The sequence below is a fragment of the Podarcis liolepis genome (assembly GCF_965112155.1).
Source record: "Podarcis liolepis genome assembly, chromosome: 7".
NCBI lineage: Eukaryota > Metazoa > Chordata > Lepidosauria > Squamata > Lacertidae > Podarcis > Podarcis liolepis.
The window spans coordinates 90,093,644-90,116,130 of NC_139561.1; the positions used below are offsets into that span (position 1 = coordinate 90,093,644).

The following is a 22,487-nucleotide window of genomic DNA, read 5'->3' on the forward strand; positions in this document are numbered from 1 at the left end:
TAAACAAGCATTTTGGTTTCCCTGCGAATGTCCTGGTCCTCAAACACTCTGCACTTCAGTTGGGAGAAAGCCACACTCGCAGAGCTCAGATGGTGCTGAATTTTGGCATCAATGTTGACTGTTGTGGAAAGATAACTGCCTAGGTAGGAGAAGTGGCTTTCTCAATAATGATGGAACTCAACAGAGAATACCTTTATTTTTATATGCCTATATTATTTGCAAAGGGAATCTTTGTGGGGGTTAGCATAGCACCATAGGAAGAGCCTGCCTGTTGGATCAGGCCAAAGCTTTTTCATTTAGTCTGTTCTCACACTGGCCAACCAGATGCCTATTATGGGAAACCCACAATCAGGAATTGAGTGGAAGAACAACCCTCTTCCCTCCTGTGGTTTCCAGCAACAGAAACATTACTGCCTTCAACCATGAAGGCAGAGCTTAGCCATTGTTGCTGGCAGCCCTTGACAGCCCTCTTCTTTGTAAATGTAGGAATATGTCTTCAATGCCAGTGGATCAATATTTGGGATGGGCTTGAATGATGCTGTGGTCCAAGGAGACAGGATAGTCAGGCAACAGGAGTTCAATATGTGGGCAGGAGTTCAAATCTCCCTGTTTTGGGTTTTCAAAAGCTGGTCAGTATGACAGAGGGCCAAAGACTTCTTCTGTCTGCTCCTTGTTTTCTGGCTGCCTCCGGCATCGTGGCCTGGCGTCTTGGCTTCAACTGCCTCCTACTTGGACCTCGGAGCTCCTTGGATCTCAAAGCGCAGCATGTGACCTTTGGGCAGGGCACAGGACTGGCAGAAGTCCTGGCAGGCCCTGTCTGGGCCGGTGTTCCCACTGACCCTCCATCTGACTTGGCTTCCTCCAGCCCCTTGGCAGCCAGAAGAGCAGCTGGGCTCTGCTCCCAGGCGAGGCTGGTCAAAGATTGGCGGAGATGGACCCAGGTCAATGGCATAACTGGGGTTTTTGCCGCCCGGGGCAGTCACTGAGTTTGCTGCCCCTCTTGTCTATCATTTCGTGGATATGGGCTGATAGTTGTTAGGAGGCCATCCCCATTTCCAGGGGCAAACAAACAAAAACAAACACCATGTGTGAGGCCAAAATTTGGCACGCACTCCCACCTCTCGCTTTTTCATTCTGTTCAATTCAGTATGTCATAGGTATGACACCTAGACAGCATCTTAAAAAGTAGAGACATCACCTTGCCAACAAAGCAAGTAGTGATGTGTGGAAGTGAAAGCTGGACCATAAAGAAGGCTGATCGCCAAAGAATTGATGCTTTTGAATTATGGTGCTGGAGGAGACTCTTGAGAGTCCCATGGACTGCAAGAAGATCAAACCTCTCCATTCTGAAGGAAATCAGCCCTGAGTGCTCACTGGAAGGACAGATCCTGAAGCTGAGGCTCCAATACTTTGGCCACCTCATGAGAAGAGAAGACTCCCTGAAAAGACCCTGATGTTGGGAAAGATGGAGGGCACAAGGAGAAGGGGACGACAGAGGACGAGATGGTGGGACAGTGTTCTCGAAGCTACGAGCATGAGTTTGACCAAACTGTGGGAGGCAGTGGAAGACAGGAGTGCCTGGCGTGCTCTGGTCCAGGGGGTCACGAAGAGTTGGACACGACTAAACAACAACAGTGCCCCATCAGCTTGGCACACAGTGCAGGAGAACTGCTTGCACTGCCCTGAATCTGCCACTGTCATTCCCCTCACCAAGCTATAATTCCCCGATGGGTGCAGCACCCCTTTTCACAGGGAACCCTGGAATTGTAACTCTGGGAGGTGACTAGGGAGGGTCTCAGATTCCTCAAGGTGGGTTTGCTCTGGAGTCTCTCTCTGTCCTGCCTGGAAAGCATTGATAAAACTTCCTGACCTTCTAACGCTTAACATAACGATCAGCAAACTAATCTTGTGTTTCTAGCAAACTTTAATTACAGCCTCTGCTACAAAGACTGGTTTGGACCTATACAATAGACTATATTTGCCAAAGATAAACTCAGGATTATGGAAAGAAACAAGACAGTTTTGTCATTGTCACGAGGTTCCTGTCCTTTTGATTAAAACATGGGAAAGGTATTTTGTTATGATAAATTTAAGGTCTAAAATATAAAATAAATGTTCATAAATGTACCAGGCAAACACATACATGAATATATAAACCACATGTCTGAAACAGTACAGGAAAAGAGTCCTAAAGCCATGTTGACTCTTTCAGTGACCTCAAATATTCCTCTGCAGTTTGGATGCAAATGGGAAAAGCCTCCCCATTGTCTCTGTGCTCACATATCCTGCCTGAAGGGCACATTTCGGTATGAACAGGGTGAGCCTGTGACCTGGACTCAGGAATTAAGTATTTACCATCACAAAAGAATGACCAGGCTGCCCAGGTAAACCCATTAACAGGTTTCCCACCAGACAGGATTCTGTGGTAGACTGCCTCTTCTGTGATGTATGTATGATGTATTGGGGGGTGGCCTTGAGCTACAGGTTAGGCAATTTCAAAAGTCTATATAAGAGCTTCCACACCAATGTTCTGGGGTCCTCCTTTCTCCTGTGTGGGGGGGTGGTGAGCACCCTGTTGCAACAGTTTAATAAAGATCTGTCAGGGAACTGACATCGGAGCTAGAGGCGGAGGGAAGGCTCTCAAATGATGCTGGAGAAGGGCCCAGCAGGGAGAGAGGCAGCTCCGCAGATGGGGAAGCAAATCAGCGCAACACCAGGGATAAAGGGGGGCAGATGGGGGAATCAGAGAGAGGGCTCCAGGACTCTTCACCGGACACCAGCGGGGAGAGCACGGGTCCTCCGCTACCCACGCCCACCCTGCGCAGAAGACTTCCGCGCAGAGAGAGTAGGAGGAGACTGGGTGTCAAACAACTTTTATGTTGGAAAAGATTTAAGAAACGCCCACTGACGGATTCTGCTAGTGACTGAGGCAGCCACGAAGTGAAGGGCTGTCCAGACAGAAAGGGTTAACAAGGCAACATAACCAGGAGAGGCGGCAACTTACGAAAGAGCAACCCCATACCCATTACAAGATCATGCTTACTAGCTGTTTTGCTTCTCAATACACTCTGGTTGGCTTCTGTTATTTTCTCCTACCAATAGAGAACCTATATAAGGCCTCTATATGGCTCTTGGATACCCAATAAGGGATAAAGGAGCACTTTTTTCTTATAACCTATTTATTCCCTCTTTTCCTCCAAGGAGTTCAAGGTGGAGTATATTACATAGCATTTTTGTATATTCTCTTTTCTCTCTCTCTCTCTTTCTTACTCCCCCCCCTTTGTAACACTTTCCCCCCCATTATAATTGAAATTCTTTCAATAAAAATAGTAATTTTGAAAAAGGTAGCGTACATAGTTATTTCCCTCCCTATTTAATCTCCACAACAACAACCTTGAGAGGTAAGTTAGGCTGAGAGTGACTGACTACCCAAGGGCACACAAATGAGCTTCAGGGCCAGGTGGGGGGGCATTTGAACCCTGGTCTTTCCCATGTTCTAGTCTGGCACTATAACCACTATGGGACACAGCAAACAAACAGGGATTTGTAGGAAATAAACAGAGTTCCTCTTCTCAGGGAACTGTAGCTCTGGAAGGCGAATAGGAAGGGTCTCTGAACACCTCTCAGAACATTGAAACAGACTACGCTTCCCATGATTCTCTGGGGGAAGCCATGGCCGTTTAAAGTAGAATCATAGCACTTTAGAGGGATGCTGCGGATGTGAGCCTGGAAAGGCAGGTGGATGAAACTCCAAAACATTTTCTTGCAAGCCTCCGCAGTTGTTCTTTAAATGGGATTGCCGATTTGCCCTGCTCCGCAAAACATAAACATGTATTTGTTGTTGATTAGTCGTTTAGTGGTGTCCGACTCTTCGTGACCCCCTGGACCATAGCACGCCAGGCACTCCTGTCTTCCACTGCCTCCCACAGTTTGGTCAAACTCATGCTGGTAGCTTTGAGAACACTGTCCAACCATCTCGTCCTCTGCCGTCCCCTTCTCCTTGGGCCCTCCATCTTTCCCAACATCAGGGTCTTTTCCAAGGAGGCTTCTCTTCTCGTGAGGTGGCCAAAGTCTTGGAGCCTCAGCTTCAGGATCTGTCCTTCCAGTGAGCACTCAGGGCTGAGTTCCTTAAGAATGGATAGGTTTGATCATAGTACCAAAAAAGGCAATTCACCCTCCACCTTAACGAGCCGCTCTCTGATTTGTCCCCAGTACCCTGTCCAACATTTGCAATGAAATGCCCTTTTTATGGTTATCATGTAATCCTTGATAAGTTAACGAATTAACTTCTTGATTGGAAATGGCAAAGTCCACCTAGTTGGCTTGGAAATGGGTCGGAGGACAAGGGGTTACTGAATAACCAATATGGAAAGTTGGGTTTTCCCCAGCTGCCCTTATAAGTCCAGCTGCGGCTCTCAGCACCTCCCCATAGCCCAGAGGGGGCATCTCTTGGCCAGGGTCCTCCATGGAGCTGCTCTCTGGGCCTCTCTTCCTGCTCCTTTGCGTCTGTGGCATCCTCCTCCTGGGCTTGGGATGGAAAAGCAAAGACAGCAAAGGCCGTCTGCCCCCTGGACCCACCCCGCTCCCCATCCTGGGGAATTTTCTCCAACTGGACCCAAATAACATGATCAAGTCCCTGGAGAAGGTGAGTCTCCATTTGCCGAGCTGCCGAGCTGCAAGGTAAGCCAGAGGAGATTGGAAGCCTATGAGCAGATTGGGGATCCATCTTTGTAGGAAAGCAAGAGCATCAGAAGAGACTTGCTGGATCTGTCCAAAGGGGGTTCCTCTAGCCCCCCACAGTGAACAGACAGGGGCCTTTGGGAAGCCCTCAGGCAGGGCCTGAAGGCAATAGCCTCCCCACTATTGTCTCCTAAAACCTGATATCCACAGGTCTGTTACAAGTGTATGGACTCAGGTCTGGACTCATAGAATCATAGAATCATAGAATCATAGAATCATAGAGTTGGAGGAGACCACAAGGGCCATCGAGTCCAACCCCCTGCCAAGCAGGAAACACCATCAGAGCACTCCTGACTTTAAGCCTCTGCTTAAAGACCTCTAAAGTAGGAGACTCCACCACACTCCTTGGCAGCAAATTCCACTGTCAAACAGCTCTTACTGTCAGGAAGTTCTTCCTAATGTTTAGGTGGAATCTTCTTTCTTGTAGTTTGGATCCATTGCTCCATGTCCGCTTCTCTGGAGCAGCAGAAAACAACCTTTCTCCCTCCTCTATGTGACATCCTTTTATATATTTGAACATGGCTATCATATCACCCCTTAACCTCCTCTTCTCCAGGCTAAACATGCCCAGCTCCCTTAGCCGTTCCTCATAAGGCATCGTTTCCAGGTCGTTTCCAGACTCAGATGTTCTCAGCCAGGATTCATGCAAGCTCATATACCCACTGCTGAGAAATTTAGGATTTTTGCTGATGTTATAATCAGTGCCGGATTTACGTATAAGCTAAACAAGCTATAGCTTAGGGCCCCCCAAAAAAATTTAAAGGAAAAAAACACCTGGATGTACATTTCCAAAATATAAGATAAACAACAAATAAAATTAAACCTACATACAGCAACAGTGTTTTGTGTTGTGTAGGCTCCTAGGATGTAAGTCATGGGCCCCGCCCGCTAGCCTGCTCCTAAAATATCACTGGTTTGCTCATTTCTATATATAGGGTGCCTGCATTCTGCATGGACTGTTATGTGCAAATGGTTTTAGATACCTATTAGGTCCATAAATTGCCATATAGCATATATTCAACTCAAAAAACAGCAACAACAAAGGACAGCTGAACATTTAAAGGGCCCCATTACCTTCAGTAGTTTAGGGCCTCATCAAACCTAAATCCGGGCCTGGTGTTATAATGCACGCTGGTCTTCGAATGTGTGTTGACCCTGAAACCTACGCCCACGAAAACGTCTCACACCAAAGGAATACAGAAAACTTGGTTTGCTATGTGAAATAGAAATTATAGAATATATAAATGCTGCTACACACACACACACACACACAGACAGACACAAAACCCTACAATTTAAGCACGCAGAAACTCTTACAACGCCCACACCTTTGATCTGAAAGGTGAAAGATTCCCCCTTTAAATGTGGGCACGGCAATTTTGCCATGAACCCACACTAGAAGTGGGAGCAGGGGGAGCAAAGCAGAAGTGTGTTGAAACCTGAGGAGCATTGGCTAAGTGCCTCGTAGTAGGAAGGCAGCACTTCCTGTCTTTCCCCCAGAACTCCTGCCTGTTTCTCCCCTTGCCCATCCTTGTGAGGCTCCCTTCCCGCCCGGTCCCCCCCTCACCTGTGCACACCTGTGCCAACCTGAGGGGGCAGGGAAAGGTTCCTTCAAAAGGGACTGACGCTCTTCTCCCGGCAGCTGGGCGAAGCCTACGGCTCGGTCTTCACCGTCTACCTGGGGCTGCAGCGAGTCGTGGTCTTGTGCGGCTACAAGGCGGTGAAGGAAGCCCTGGTGGACCAGGCAGAGGACTTCAGCGGCAGAGGGCAGCTGCCGTCCTTCTCTAAGGATTTTAATGAACACGGTGAGGGGGTCCATCCTTGCGGGGAAAGGGGGCTTGGGGCACAGCTCAGCCCATTTCTCCATCACTCTACTGACCTGTTGGAGGGCATAGTACATGGGTTTGAAAATTATTATTTTGTGTGTGTGAAGGTAACCGTGAACGTTTATTCCCCTTAGAGTGAAGGGCAGGTGATTAATATTGATAATCAATAATCATATTTTTATATGTTAAGGTAAAGGTAGAGGGACCCCTGACCATTAGGTCCAGTCGTGGCCGACTCTGGGGTTGCGACGCTCATCTTGCTTTATTGTCCGAGGGAGCTGGTGTACAGCTTCTGGGTCATGTGGCCAGCATGACTAAGCCACTTCTGGCGAACCAGAGCAGCGCACGGAAATGCCATTTACCTTCCCGCCCGAGCGGTACCTATTTATCTACTTGCACTTTGACGTGCTTTCGAACTGCTAGGTGGGCAGGAGCAGGGACCAAGCAACAGGAGCTCATTCAGTCACGGGGATTCGAACCGCCGACCTTCTGATTGGCAAGTCCTAGGCTCTGTGGTTTAACCCACAGTGCCACCTGCGTCCCTCATTTTTATATGTTAAGTTTCACAAATATATCCTGTATATTCACTTTTGTAACACGTTACTTGGCCAATGTTTAAAATGATGAATGTTGAAGAGACAAGCTTTATTGGAAAATCACTGCTTGCTCTATGGCTGGGCCTCTTCAAAGGAGTTCATGTTAATTTGAGATGCTGATGGATTACATCAGGGGTCCCTAAAGTGGGTGGTAGTGTCTACTGGGGGAGGCTAGTGGGATCACCTGGAAAGGTGCTAAGAGACAAGGGGTGGCAGGATTAGGGCACTGGTGTTGCTGGATGAAGTTCCGCAATTTTGTGGAATTCGTAGTAATAAGCAGTTCTAATCAGGTTTTGAACAAATGTGAAATGAATTGCTGCTGTCTCGAATATCACTGTGTAATTATGTTGCTTAATGGGTTGCACAAACCGCTATTCCAATAGATCTAATATATAAATCTGACAAACAAATAAATATTCCAAATAAATTATAGGGGAGGGGAGAGGACGATAGGCATGAGTTTGTGGAACCAAGGGGGTGATCCCCAGAAAAAAATGGGAACCAATGACTTATATAATAACAGCTCAGTGGTGCTTTTAGGTCCATACATACATACAAACAAACAATAATAATATTGCTTGGCCAGGGGTGGTCTTTGCCAACGGCGATCGGTGGAGGCAGCTTCGGAGGTTCAGCCTCACCACCTTGAGGAATTTTGGGATGGGGAAACGGTCCATCGAGGAGCGGATCCAGCAGGAGGCTCAGTGCTTGGCAGAGGAGTTCCATAAGACACAAGGTAGGTCATAAAGATTAAAGGTAAGGGTAAAGGACCCCTGACAGTTAAGTCCAGTCGCAGATGACTCTGGGGTTGTGGTGCTCATCTCGCTTTACAGCCCGAGGGAGCCAGTGTTTGTCCACAGAAAGTTTTTCCGGGTCATGTGGCCAGCATGACTAAGCCGCTTCTGGAGTAACGGAACACCGAAACCAGAGCAGCGCACAGAAACGGCGTTTACCTTCCTGCCGGAGTGGTACCTATTTATCTACTTGCACTTTGTGCTTTCGAACTGCTAGGTGGGCAGGAGCTGAGACCGAGCAACGGGAGCTCACCCCATCGTGGGGATTCGAACTGCCGACCTTCTGATTGGCAAGCCCAAGAGGCTCAGTGGTTTAGACCACAGCACCACCTGCGTCCCTGATAAAGATTGGCTGCCTCTAAAAGACTCTGTGGTGCTTGGTCTGCACTTGAGAGGCTGGCGTAGCCATTCTGTGCTCTTGCGAAACATAGACTCTTTCTTGTAGCAGCTTGTATGGCATATATATGATACCAACAAGGAGGAATGGCCAGACGAAGTTAGTAGAATATATAGAAATGGCTTGTTGTCTTTGTCCATGGAGCTGGACCATAAAGAAGGCTGATCACCGATGAATTGATGCTTTTGAATTATGGTGCTCTTGAGAGTCCCATGGACTGCAAGAAGATCAAACCTCTCCATTCTGAAGGAAATCAGCCCTGAGTGCTCACTGGAAGGACAGATCCCGAAGCTGAGGCTCCAAGACTTTGGCCACCTCAGGAGAAGAGAAGACTCTCTGGGAAAGACCCTGATGTTGGGAAAGATGGAGGGCACAGGGAGAAGGGGACGACAGAGGACGAGATGGTGGGACAGTGTTCTCGAAGCTATCAGCATGAATTTGGCCAAACTGTGGGAGGCAGTGGAAGAGAGGAGTGCCTGGCGTGCTCTGGTCCATGGGGTCACGAAGTGTTGGACACGACTAAATGACTAAACAACAACATAGAAATGGCATGATTGGGAAATAAGATAAGAAATCAGGACACGAAAGTATTAGAAGAAGAATGGAAATGTTTTGTAGATTAACTGGAAACTCATTGTGAACGTATTAAAAGGTTAACAGTAAAAGAGTAAATTCAGCAGTTAGAGATATTGAGAAAAAAGAAAAGAAAAAAAGAAAGAAATGGGGACTACAAATTCTAATATGTAGTGGAAAAGAAGTTAACAAAATAAACCGTGGAAGGAGTTGGGAGGGAAGTCAACATGAATTGCGTGGACCGTATTTGTATTTTGTATTTGGATTACTGTTTCAAGTGTGAAAATGAAAAATACAAACAAACAAACAAACAAACAAACAAACTCTTTCTTCCCTCCTCCTTTCTGTTTCTCCCCACTAGGGACGCCCTTTGACCCCACCTTCATCCTCAGCCGAGCTGTCTCCAACATCATCTGCTCCATCGTCTTTGGGAATAGGTTCCAGTACGACGACGAGAAATTCCTCACTTTGAACAACCTGATCACAGAACGGTTCCGCGTGGGCAGCCTGCCCCCGTCTCAGGTGAGGGCAGACGGACTGCACCCCCCAATATCTCTACACCTTGATTATTATCACTATCGTTTTTTAAAAAGCAAAGAATAAAATATTCAAACCGTAAAGTGTCACAGTCTGGAAGGGCAGTTCCAGCGGTTCTCTTTGCAAATGAATACTTATTAAACAATAAAAGTATTCCACTCCCGTGTGTGCCATCAACGCCATTATTATTTTTACATTCTTTATTTATCATTTTGCATTGCAACAATTCGAAACACTCATGTACAGCAACAAACCAACCATAAATATGTCGGAATCTACGTTCGACCGAGCTGATAAAGCTCATCTTCTGGAATCGCCCTCCGACGTGATTAACAACCAGAGCCTTTGATGAGGCTCCAGGCACATTCCCATTCAGCAGAGAATCAAAGCAGCACACGGAAGTGATGAGATTTATGGCTACATCGCTATGCTTTATTTCTCACTACGCAGACAGAAAACACATCCTCTCTCTGTTGAGAGCAGAGAGCAACTGAAACAAAGGAGCAGGAAACCAGTAACGTCACATCCGTCTCCCGTGAGACTTCCAATAGCCTGGAATGTCTCTGGAATGTAAACAGAGTCTTGTGACTCTAAGCAGCTGCACAGTGGCAAACAGAAACTAACAAAATAACATATGAAAACAAAAGCTGTCGGATTCTCAGGCCTCAGTCAGAGGTAACTGGCCACTCTCCAGGCACTCGGCTTGAGATCCTTGTTGACCTCCCCGTCTGCGTCTCCCGGCAGGATACAGGCAAGGTCACAATCGGCGATCCCACTCAGCATGAGAGGGACACACCATTCTTCCCTCCTCCCTGCTTCCCTCAGGGAAGGGAAAGAGACAGACAGAAATCTATTTACATGTCTTTATTTCTGTCATTGCAGCAGTACAGAGAAACACATCTGCACTCTCCAGACTCCAACAGTAGAGAGAGAAACTCCACCCCTGTACTTCCAGTACAGGTCAGATGACACTCTGAGCTAACATCTGGTGCTCAGTACAGTGAATAGACTGCCCCTTTGTTCCCATGGTACAGTCCCAAACATCAACATCCTGTTTTGCTTTGCAGACACCTGCAGCTCGCTCTTGCATTGCTGCTTTTTCCTGATAAAAGTGATGGTTTGCATTTTCTGTTAAGGTCTCTTTAAGTATTTCAGTGTCTTTCAGTAAGGTTTGGAAGGTAAGCATTGAGTCAAATAAGATCTTTTAGTCAAACGGGTCCCTCCATAGTGTCACAGAATCAAAGAATCTTAGAGCTGGAAGGGGCGCCAAGGGTCATCTAGTCTAACCCCCTGCATTGCAGGAATCCCACCTAAAGCATCCATGACAGGTGGCCATCCAACTTCTGCTTTAAAACCTCCAAGAAAGGAGAGGTCACCGCCTCTCATGAGAATATGTTCCACTGCTGAACAGCTCTTAGTGTCACGAAGTTCCCCCCCAAATGTTTAGTCAGAATCTCCTTTCTTGTAACTTGAAGCCATGGGTTCGAGTCCTACCCTCCAGAGCAGGAGAAAACAAGCTTGCTCCATCTTCCATGTGACAGCCCTTAAGATATTTGAAGATGGCTCTCATATCTCCTCTCAGTCTTCTCTTTTCCAGGCTAGACATACCCAGCTCCTTCAACTGTTCCTCATAAGGCTTGGCTTCCTGACCCTTGATCATCTTGGTTGCCCTCCTCTACACACCTTCCAGCTTGACAACATGAATTGTATTACCCTTAATTGGACACAATATTCCAAGTATGGTCTGACTAAGGCAGAAGACAGTGGGACTGTTACTTCCCTTGATTTGGACACTAGACTTCTGTTGATGCAGCCTAGAATAGCATTAGCATTTTTTGCTGCTGCATCACAATGTTGACTCATGTTCAGCTTGTGGTCCACCAAGACGCCTAGATCCTTTTCACATGGACTGCTAGTAAGCCAGGTGCCCCCCATTCTTTATTTGTGCATCTGGTTCTTCCTGTTTAAGTGCACAACCTGACATTTGTCCCTATTGAGAATCATTTTGTTAGCTTGCATCCAGTTCTCCAATCTGTTAAGGTCATTTATTTATTTTTAAAGAGTCAAGGTTTCCAAGAAGGCATGAGCCTCAACACTTGCCTTTTTGTGGAATCTGAGTTTGCAAGAGGCACAACCTAAAGTTAGCCAAATGTGGTAACGCCCTTCCATTGCTCCCCATCTTCTTCCCCTGCAGCTGTACAATATTTTCCCGGAGATCATGGAGAAGATCCCCGGATCCCACCACGCGGGCAGCAAATGTTCCCAGGGGATCATCCGCTTCATAAGGGAGAGGATCAAGATGCAGCAGGCCTCACTGGATCCCTCTGACCCCCACAGCTACATTGACTGCTTCTTAGTTAAGATGGATCAGGTAAGGAATGAACTTCCTCATCTCCATCATCTGCCCCCCCCCTAAAACGTGCTGTCTGCAGGTTTCAGAGAATTGTGGAATTGGAAGGGACCCCAAGTGTCATCTAGTCTGACCCCCCCTTTCAGTGCAGGCATCATAGCTGACCTCGATCTCTTGGCAGGAAAAGAATAACCCGGCTTCTGAATTTTGCATGGAGAATTTGGTCATGACCACCTTCAACTTGTTCTTCGCTGGGACGGAGACGATCGGCACAACCCTGAGATATGGATTCCTCACCATGCTGAAGTACCCACAGATTCAAGGTGAGGGCAGAAGGAGGAAACCTATGAGAATCACCTGAACATCTACAGCTACAGGCCAGGCTGTTCCCAGGGTGTGTCCACTGTCGCATGCTGACAGCTTCTGGGAGCCGCAGGTGAGAGAAGAGTGTTGGATAGGGACCAGAGGTGGTCAAAGTTGTTGGGAGTACCCACAGATTCAAGGTGCGGGCAGAAGGAAGAAACATCCCTCCAACAAGTGAGACACATGAATTGCTACAGGGACAGAACAAGCTGACGATGGAAGGTAGCAGCATAGACCCTAAGGGCTCATGTCCCCACAGAGGGGGCGTGTGGATTGTTTATATATTTGAGAAAGCGCAACATCTTCATAGAATCATAGAATCATAGAGTTGGAAGAGACCACAAGGGCCATCGAGTCCAACCCCCTGCCAAGCAGGAAACACCATCAGAGCACTCCTGACATATGGTTGTCAAGCCTCTGCTTAAAGACCTCCAAAGGAGGAGACTCCATCACACTCCTTGGCAGCAAATTCCACTGTTGAACAGCTCTTACTGTCAGGAAGTTCTTCCTAATGTTTAGGTGGAATCTTCTTTCTTGTAGTTTGGATCCATTGCTGCGTGTCCGCTTCTCTGGAGCAGCAGAAAACAACCTTTCTCCCTCCTCTATGTGACATCCTTTTATATATTGGAACATGGCTATCATATCACCCCTTAACCTCCTCTTCTCCAGGCTAAACATGCCCAGCTCCCTTAGCCGTTCCTCATAAGGCATCGTTTCCAGGCCTTTGACCATTTTGGTTGCCCTCCTCTGGACACGTCCCAGTTTGTCAGTGTCCTTCTTGAATTGTGGTGCCCAGAACTGGACACAGTACTCCAGGTGAGGTCTGACCAGAGCAGAATGCAGTGGCACTATTACTTCCCTTGATCTAGATGCTATACTCCTCTTCACACTGGTCTGTCATTCTGTCTTTCTGAAAAGGCCTTTATAGGTCTCTGCTGGGTCAAGCCAAAGGGGGCCCATTTGTCCAGCTTCCTCTTTTCACAGCGGCTCAGTGGGAAACCTGCAAAGAGGACTGGAGCACAAGAGCCGGGGGCTGGACTACATGACCCTCAGGATCCCTTCCAACTCTACAACTCTGTGATTCTGTGATTTAAGCCCTCTCCCCTCCTTTGGTTCCTAGCGGCAAAATAATTAAATAAATAAATAATAGGCATTTCCCACCCATCAAGGGAAGCCCCAACTAGAACTGACTGCAGTAGTCAAGATGTGAGATTAACAGGGCATGTAGATGCGTCTCCAGGCTACCCCAGTCTAGAAATGGCCATAACTGGACTTCCGGTTGGTCGCCCGTTATGGCGGACGGGAGCTCTTTCATCTGAAAGGGCAGCGGTGCTTTGGAGGTTGGGGGAGACCGCTAGAGCGTCGTGGTACCCTGAAAAAAATATCAGATTGAGCGTTCCGAGGACCTGGTGTTCCTGCGGGTGCCTGGAGCGACTCTCCCGCTCCCCGGTAAGCTCTTGAAAAGAGCTCCGAGAGCGAGCGGGGTTGGAGACGGGGGCACTTGGGAATAGGCTACCCCAGTCCAGAAATGGCCATAGCTGGAGGGCCAGTCATGGATGGCAAAAGGCACTCCTTGCCACTAAAGCCAGTTGGCACTCAACATATAATAACGCATCAAGGCCTTCCCCCCAAATTTGAAGTTGCTGTTTTTGGGTGGTAGAAATGCTCCTATCCTGATTGTGAACAGGTGCTCGGTCATAGAATCACAGAACGGCAGAGTTGGAAGGGATCCAGAAGGTCATTTTGTCCAGCCCTCTGTAATGCAGGAATCTCAGCCCAACCGCTCTCTTTCCCCCCCAAGAAAAACTCCACGAGGAAATCGATCGAGTGATTGGGAGGGATCGGATCCCAGCCACTGAGGACAGGAACAAAATGCCTTACATGGAGGCCGTCTTGCACGAGATCCAGAGGTCCAGCGATATCCTACCGATGAGTCTCCCGCATGCTGCCACCAAAGACATCAACTTCAAGGGATACGTCATCCCCAAGGTAAGATTCCCAGCAGGCCCCTCAGCAAGGACAGAGGGACCAGGATCCAGCCTTTGGGCCCTCAAAGCAATTGGTGTGAGACTCCTAGGATGGGGTGGGGTGGGGACAGGATTTGAGCTCAGTGCCCCCCACTTCCAGGTCCAGAGGCAGTCTGTCTAGACTCCTGGGCTCCTAAGGGGGTATTTGGCCACCCTGAGAACAGGGTGATGGAGCAGAAGGCTCCCCTTTGGCCTGATCCAGCAGCCAGGGGCTTCTTATGTTTTTTTTTAAAATATATACAAATACTATTCTCCCAGGGCACCTACATCTATCCTTTGCTGAGCAGCGTTCACTATGACTCAGAGGAGCACTCCAACCCTCAAGAGTTTGACCCAGGGAGATTCTTGGATAGCCAAGGCTGCTTCAAGAAGGTGGAGGCGTTCATGCCTTTCTCAGCAGGTACGTGGGGAGGGAGGGGTCTCCTTCCATTCCAACGGGAGGGGAGTGGGGAGCGGCGTTGGTGGGTGGTCTCTCTTCTATGAGATTCATTTCTGGACGGTCCTTCTCAGGAGGGTCAGAGAAAGGAACCTCTGTTCTGATCCTACTTGACTTGGCTTCTAACAGGCAGGCAGATGTTATAGGCGAAGGGGATCGAGATATGGATATGCTCGTACCCCTTCCAATCTGCGCCTCCTCCCGAGGGACGAGGGTAGGGTGGAACACTCTGTCACAAGAGACCAGGGCCCCGCGGGACTTGACATCTTTCCGCAGGGCCTGCAAGACAGAGCTGTTCCACCAGGCCTTTGGCCAGGGCACAGCCTGACTCCCTCCCTCGGCAATCTTCGCGGAGCTCTGGCCCAATGGTTGCCAGTGGCTTGAATTAATTAATTTTATAATGAATGATTTTAGAGTGTTGTTTGTGCTGTACTTTTGTACTGTTTTATTGTTGTTAGCAGCCCTGAGCCCGGCTTCGGCTGGGGAGGGCGGGATATAAATAAAATTTATTATTATTATTATTATTATTATTATTAACACCCTAGAGGACAGGATCACACTTCCAAACGACCTTGACAGATTAGAGAACTGGGCAAAAACAAACAAGATGAATTTTAACAGGGAGAAATGTAAAGTATTGCAATTGGGCAAAAAAAATGAGAGGCACAAATACAAGATGGGGGACACCTGGCTTGAGAGCAGTACATGTGAAAAGGATCTAGGAGTCTTGGTTGACCACAAACTTGACATGAGCCAACAGTGTGACGCGGCAGCTAAAAAAGCCAATGCAATTCTGGGCTGCATCAATAGGAGTATAGCATCTAGATCAAGGGAAGTAATAGTGCCACTGTATTCTGCTCTGGTCAGACCTCACCTGGAGTACTGTGTCCAGTTCTGGGCACCACAGTTCAAGAAGGACACTGACAAACTGGAACGTGTCCAGAGGAGGGCAACCAAAATGGTCAAAGGCCTGGAAACGATGCCTTATGAGGAACAGCTAAGGGAGCTGGGCATGTTTAGCCTGGAGAAGAGGAGGTTAAGGGGTGATATGATAGCCATGTTCAAATATATAAAAGGAAGTCACATAGAGGAGGGAGAAAGGTTGTTTTCTGCTGCTCCAGAGAAGCGGACACGGAGCAATGGATCTAAACTACAAGAAAGAAGATTCCACCTAAACATTAGGAAGAACTTCCTGACAGTAAGAGCTGTTTGACAGTGGAATTTGCTGCCAAGGAGTGTGGTGGAGTCTCCTCCTTTGGAGGTCTTTAAGCAGAGGCTTGACAACCATATGTCAGGAGTGCTCTGATGGTGTTTCCTGCTTGGCAGGGGGTTGGACTCGATGGCCCTTGTGGTCTCTTCCAACTCTAGGATTCTATGATTCTATTATTATTATTATTATTATTATTATTATTATTATTATTATTATTATTATCTGGGGGCCACTGGGAGAACAGGATGCAGGACTGGGGGGCCTGATCCTGCAGGGCTCTCCTGTGTTGTACCTGCCAAGGACAGCGTTGGAGAGGGCCCAGGTTGACCACTTATCAACCTGTTGGTGCATGCTCCATTAAAAGAATACATTACAACCCCCCCAAGGGGCCACAGACAGAGGCCAAAGGCAGGCTTAAGGAGGAACAATTATGCCTGGCACCTAAAGATTTATAATTTATAAGCATCCCAGAAATGGGGAGCCACTGCAGAAAAGGCCTGTTCCCGTGTTGCAACCCTCTGGACCTCTCATGGAGGAGGTACTGTTTAAATGTATGTTACAATAGCATAAGGGACGCGGGTGGTGCTGTGGTATAAACCACTAAGCCTCTTGGGCTTGCCAATCAGAAGGTCGGCGGTTCAAATCCCCGCAGCAGGGTGAGCTCCCATTGCTCAGTCCCTGCTCCTGCCAACCTAGCAGTTCAAAAGCACAGCAATGCAAGTAGATACACTGGTACCACTCCGGTGGGAGGGTAAACGGTGCCCCCCTTTTTTTGAAGTTTTAATTTTTTATTTTTTAAAAAATTGTACACTCTTTACATCAGAGGATGGTTTCTGTCACGGTGTCCCGTTGCGCCAGTAGCGGTTCAGTCCTACTGGCCACATGACCCGGAAAGTTGTCTGTGGACAAACGCCGGCTCCCTCGGCCTGAAAGCGAGATGAGCGCTGCAACCCCGTAGTTGCCTTTGACTGGACTTAACCGTACAGGGGTCCTTTACATCTTACCTATAATAGCACACAAAGACACCTTGAATCTTCTAGACCAACCTTGCAGGCAACAGCTACTTAAGACTTTCTTTTACTGTCTATACGCCGTAAGCTATTGGTGTCTATCAGTAATTGTTCCCACTACATCTTGCACCCACTGAGTTTTTTATCGCCTTAATCGGGTAGGTTTCGGCACAGCAGCCAGACAGCTCTCCAGCTAGCTCTCCTCCTCCACTGACACCTAGATCATGAAGAACCTTGCACGTTGCTGCGCAATGGGGTCTGCAGGCCCAGAGGGGGTTCCCTCGCCCTCAGCGCCATTTACGTCTGCTTGGGAGGAGTCCAGAGGGAGAGGACTAGAGGGAAGGAGGGGGCAGACACCAATCGCAGCAACATCTTCAACTAGGGCACATTAGCCCAGATGAACTCTGCTATGTTTTTGCTGTTGCGAATAAAAGCTGACTGTACTTCGCGTCTCCATTCCTCTTCCTGACCTGTTATGGTCCCTTGACACTGCCCGACAGATTTTGGTTTCTTTCTCCTGGCAGGGAAGCGTATCTGCATGGGCGAAGGCTTGGCCCGCATGGAGCTGTTCCTCTTCTTCACCACCATCCTGCAGGCCTTCACCCTCCAGTCCCCTGTGCCCCCCAGCCAGATCAGCCTCGCACCGGCGGCCGTGGGCGTTGGGAAGGTGCCCCCAAAATACCAGCTGTCAGCGTCCTGGCGCCAGCACTGATCTCTCCTTTCCTGTGTTGCGGCGCAAGAAGATCTCGGTTTCTCTCTCAGTACCTCTGCACTCCTGAGAGATTGGCAATGTAGGACAGTCCTGTCCATGCAAGGAGGAGAAGCACCACCAGAAGAAAGTAAGACAGCAGAGACCTTGAGGTCACCTCTTCTGGGCAGCAGACAGAGCAAGCACCCAACTCACCTGGACACAGTCTCCTTCCCCGCTAGGATGAGATGGGCTACATTTCTGTTTAAATCAATGGTTGCCAAGCTTTTCTGGAGGACCTCCCTCGTGGCTCCATGAACTCATCCCCTGTGTCCCCTGCCCTGTCATTAGAATATTGGTTTGCACAACCCACTAAAAAAAGTAATAACACAAATTATGCCAATAAAGGTTGAATGGATGGGTGGGTGGGTGAATAGCACAAGGGGTTTCAAAACAGCCACAATGAATTGCACATTTACAGTGGTGCCCCGCAAGACAAATGCCTCACAAGACGGAAAACTCGCTAGACGAAAGAGTTTTCCGTTTTGGAGGTGCTTTGCAAAACGAATCTCCTATGGGCTTGCTTCGCAAGATGAAAATGTCTTGCGAGTTCCTGCGGGTTTTTTCCCCTCCCCCCCTTTTCTAAGCCGCTAAGCCGCTTATCAGCTGATCCAATAATCCGCTAAAAGCGGCTAAAAGCCACTAATAGCGCTAATCCGCTAATCCGCTAATCCGTCAATGGGCTTGCTTCGCAAGACGAAAAAACCGCTAGACGAAGAGAATCACAGAATGGATTCTTTTTGTCTTGCTAGGCACCACTGTAAACATTTGCAAAAATGGATATATCTAATTCCTCGCCCCCTGAATCCGGCCAACCGAAACTCCTGGCTGGCTCGCCAAACTGTTATAAGAAAAACAACAACTGCTCGTTTCCACTTATGGGGTATCCCGTATAGAGTCCTTAAGTGGGTTCCTGTTACGGAAATTACCGGGGGGGGGGGCACATCTTTAAAGTTAAATATTACAAATATTATGCCTGAATGTATCCTTTCAACTTGACAGCTCAGGGAAGTTACCTAGCTTTAAAAATAATATAAAACCATCTCCTTTCCCAGTTTCCTCCATTCCAAAGCTATTTTCCCCTTAAAAAAGGACTCCAGGAAGTTCCCAGAGGTGACAATTGCTGGGCTCATTGTTAGCCAAAGGAAGCCAAATCTCATCACCTGACTTGCCTCAGGCTCCAGACATGCAAAGGAACTTCTATTGTACTTTTTGGTGGTGGGTTCTTAAGACATATTTGTCTATGCTAATCTTATACCTGAGTCTTGCCCTGCCATGTCTGCTTATGCTAATCTGGTACCAAGAACTTGTCTGGACATGTTTGCCAAGATTAACCCCTCCCCTTTTGTGACATGTCAGTGATGTAGCAATGATGCTGTATGAACTGTATTCTGGGATATGGTGGGAAAGTTTTAAAAGTCTTTGTCACCCCATCCTTGGGGTTCAAATTTGCTCTTTGAACTTATTGCTCAATAAACTTTGGTCTACAGCTATTTACTCCAGTTGGCTGGAATCCTTCCTTTATTCCGCAGGGACCTGCGGGCTCTGCCTGACGAGCTGGGTGACTGAGCAGCCTCACACCTAGATTTTTCCGTAACAGTTCCCTATCAGTAGGAGAAAATAACAGAAACCAACCAGAGAATATTGAGAAGCAAAGCGGCTAGTAAGCCTGATCTTTATTAAAGGAACTGTTGCAACAGGGTCTCCACTCACCACACGCAGAAGGGAGGAGAGAACCCAGAACATTGGTGCGCAAGCCCTTATACAGACTTTTGAAATTGCCCACCCTGTAGCCCAAGATCACCCCCCCAAAAAAAACAGCATACGTTTATACATCACAGAAGGAGGCAGTCTACAGCAGAAATCATGTTTGTCCAGGATACCTGATAATGGTCACTGATTGCTTTCCTTGGGTGGCCTGGTAATTATTTTGTGATGGTTTAGTTCCTGAATCCAGGTCACAGGCTCACCCTATTATTCATACACAAGTGTGCCCTTAAGAGAGGATTTGTAAGCAAAAGACAATGGGGAGGCTTTCCCATTTCTTTTCTCCTTGCAGAGAAATATTTGAGGGTCAACTTGGGAGAGTCAAAATGGCTTCAGGATTGCTCTCCTGTACTATTTCAGACACGTGGTTTATATACTTATGTATGTGTTTGCACCATACATTTATGAACATTTAATTTATATTTGAGACCTTAGAATTCTTATAACACCTGCAGTTAAAAAAAGAATATGCAGCAAAGAATATTGCATGAAAAATATTTATACACCTTCTTACATATGGGTGAGGGAAATTTAATAGCATTATGTATTTACATATAGTTATTTAGTCATGACCCGGAAGCTGTACGCCGACTCCCTCGGCCAATAAAGCGAGATGAGCGCTGCAACCCCAGAGTCGGCCACGACTGGACCTAATGGTCAGGGGTCCCTTTACCTTTTACTTACCAAACATGCACAAACCTTTGCCCACCACAGATGTACAATAACTGGTTGACATCCGTCTATCTTGGGAGACAATGGAAGAGGGCACCTTTGAGGGTGAAGTCAAACCATTAGAGAGTTACAGCGCCTGCTGTGGTTGTAGAGATCTGCAAAGGAGAGACATGTTTTGTTGCAGATGGGGCAGATGTAGGCATCCAGATGAGCTGCTGCAGATGCACCAGGGCGTTTCTTCTCTCTGTGCTCCATCCAGTGGTCATTCCTCCTCTGGTCTCTGCTAATGTCTCCAGGCATTAAGGTCATCTGCAAGGAATTTCCACTTGGTGGTGTTGATGTTGCCAGCCTTTAGGTCACATTTGCAGACATTTTTGTAGTGAAGATTTGGTCTCCAATGGCTCTGGTGTCTGAAGCCAACTAATTTATATGAAAACCAACAGCTATTACCAATAATTGACTACCTTCTGACTTGAGACAACTCAGAACTTTAAATCGAACCAATCAATCTTTATTACGGTCCAGAGACCCAACAAATCGTTACAAAGCAATGCACAATTCAGACAGCCTACCTCCAGGTTAAACAAGCAGACTTTAAGATAGGGATCATTGGTTCTTGCAATTGGTTCTAGCGTTTGTCCGGTCTTCCAATAGGAACCTGACATAGTGAGCCTCTGATTTTCCCGGGAAAGGTACCAGCAAGGGTACTATCAGTTCAGCCCTGGCTTGCTCATATTTTGTACAGTGCAGCAAAATATGTTTTATGGAATCGATGTCTTGAGCACACGAGCAAAGTCTGTCCTGGTAAGGATCTCCTCTCAACCTGCCATCCAACACTGCAGAAGGAAATTTAGTCTGGCTTTGGTGAATAACCTTCGATAATTTGGTACTGTCAGGGGTTCAGGAGCAGAGGCGAGGGCTAGGGAGGAAACAGAGAGCGAGGGGGAGGAGGCAGAAGAAAAGATGAGTGATGACGACGACCCGAGATCTCCGAGTCTTTCCAGTGAATCAGAGGATTCACAGAAAGGAGCACCAGTGGCCAGGGCAAGGGGGGAGTCTAGGGGGGCACCCCAGGAAGATAGAGCCAGAGGGGACTCAGAGGAGAGCAGTTGGAAATCGGGACCAGCGTCACCGCCAGAGAGCAGGGAAGAGGAAGGGAGCCAGGGGGCAAGCGCCGGCAGCTCACAACAGGAGGGAGGACACGAGTCAGGAGTGGCCACACCTCCATCGGGGAGCGAAGAGACGGTTAGACGGAAGGTGGAAGGTTGGGCGCGCGCGCCAAGTTCAAATGCACCGGAAGGCGGCGCAGGAGGCAGCCCGGAAAGGGAGCCAGGTCCTAAAGCCCGGCGCAAGGAGACAGGAGAGTCCGGGGGGTCAGCGTCAGAAGAATCCCAGAGGGAGGAGACCCCGGGGGGCAGAGGGACCCAGAGGAGAATAGTCAGGCGGAAAAGGTGGAGCAGGGCGAGGATATTAAGTTGGTGCGCAAGGGGCGGAGACTCAGACGGAGCTTCGCCGATCTAGCTACTAGACGTAGAGTTGCACGCAGCAGCTTGAGGATGGAAACTGTAACTCAATAAAGACTTTTACTTAATGATCGCTGGCTAGCGTGATCCTCTGTGAGCTAGGATCTTCAAGCAGCTCTGACAGTAAGCTCCGTCTCAAAATTGTGGGCATCTACAGCCTCGAGGAGGGGAGAGAAGCAGGTGCCTACCAGCGAGCTCACGAACGGCAGCCGACATGACGGCTGAGCAGCAGATAGCGGAACTCAGAGAAGCAGTGTCACAACTGAATGCAGCGGCTCTCGCATCCAGGAAGAGAGAGGAGGAGGCAGCTGCCGCCTGCAGGGATCTCCAGGTCAGGTTAGACGTGCTTACAAAGCAAGCGCAACTGACACCCAGGCAGGAGGGAATTGGGTTGGGGAGACGCACAGGCGGTCTGGTCTCTCACTTCGATGGGAACCTGCAACAGTATCCCAACTTTAGAGCAGACGTACTGTGCGCACTGCAACTGCTGAATAAAGACTTTAGAGATGAGCAAGAGAAAGTGGGATTCATCATGTCCCATTTGCATGGGGATGCTAAAGCATGGCTGCACAATTTGTGGAGAGATAAGGATCCGGCGCTCCAAAATGCGGATGCCTTTATTAAAGCGATGGATGGGTGTTTTTTATCAAGCATTGACGTGGATCTTGCCCGGAAGGAGGTGCATGGACTAAGGCAAGGGAGGGCCAGCGTCAGGCAGTACCATGCCCGCTTTTTCGCTTTGGTCAGTGCCCTGGAATGGGACAGAGATTCGGCCCCTGTAAGAGACCTCTTTTGGGAGGGGTTGCACAGCTCGATTAAAAATGAAATCGCGAGGGGGGAGAGACCCCGGACCACCCAGGAGGTCGTTCAGAGGGCACTGGCAGTGGGGGTGCGGCTGGAAGAACGTCCGTGGAGCAG

General features: G+C 48.2%; 1 protein-coding gene across 1 annotated transcript; it reads left to right on the forward strand.

Annotated features, from left to right (window-relative positions):
- Nucleotides 1-4,285: 4,285 nt before the first annotated feature.
- On the forward strand, nucleotides 4,286-19,201 carry LOC310712838 (cytochrome P450 2F3-like). The gene is made up of 10 exons (XM_083516247.1): nucleotides 4,286-4,645; nucleotides 6,383-6,545; nucleotides 7,749-7,898; nucleotides 9,288-9,448; nucleotides 11,658-11,834; nucleotides 11,995-12,136; nucleotides 13,978-14,165; nucleotides 14,462-14,603; nucleotides 17,384-18,027; nucleotides 18,360-19,201. The coding sequence occupies exons 1-9, from the start codon at nucleotides 4,466-4,468 to the stop codon at nucleotides 17,569-17,571; spliced, it is 1,491 nt and encodes a 496-aa protein (XP_083372373.1). The 5' UTR covers nucleotides 4,286-4,465; the 3' UTR covers nucleotides 17,572-18,027; nucleotides 18,360-19,201.
- Nucleotides 19,202-22,487: the final 3,286 nt, after the last annotated feature.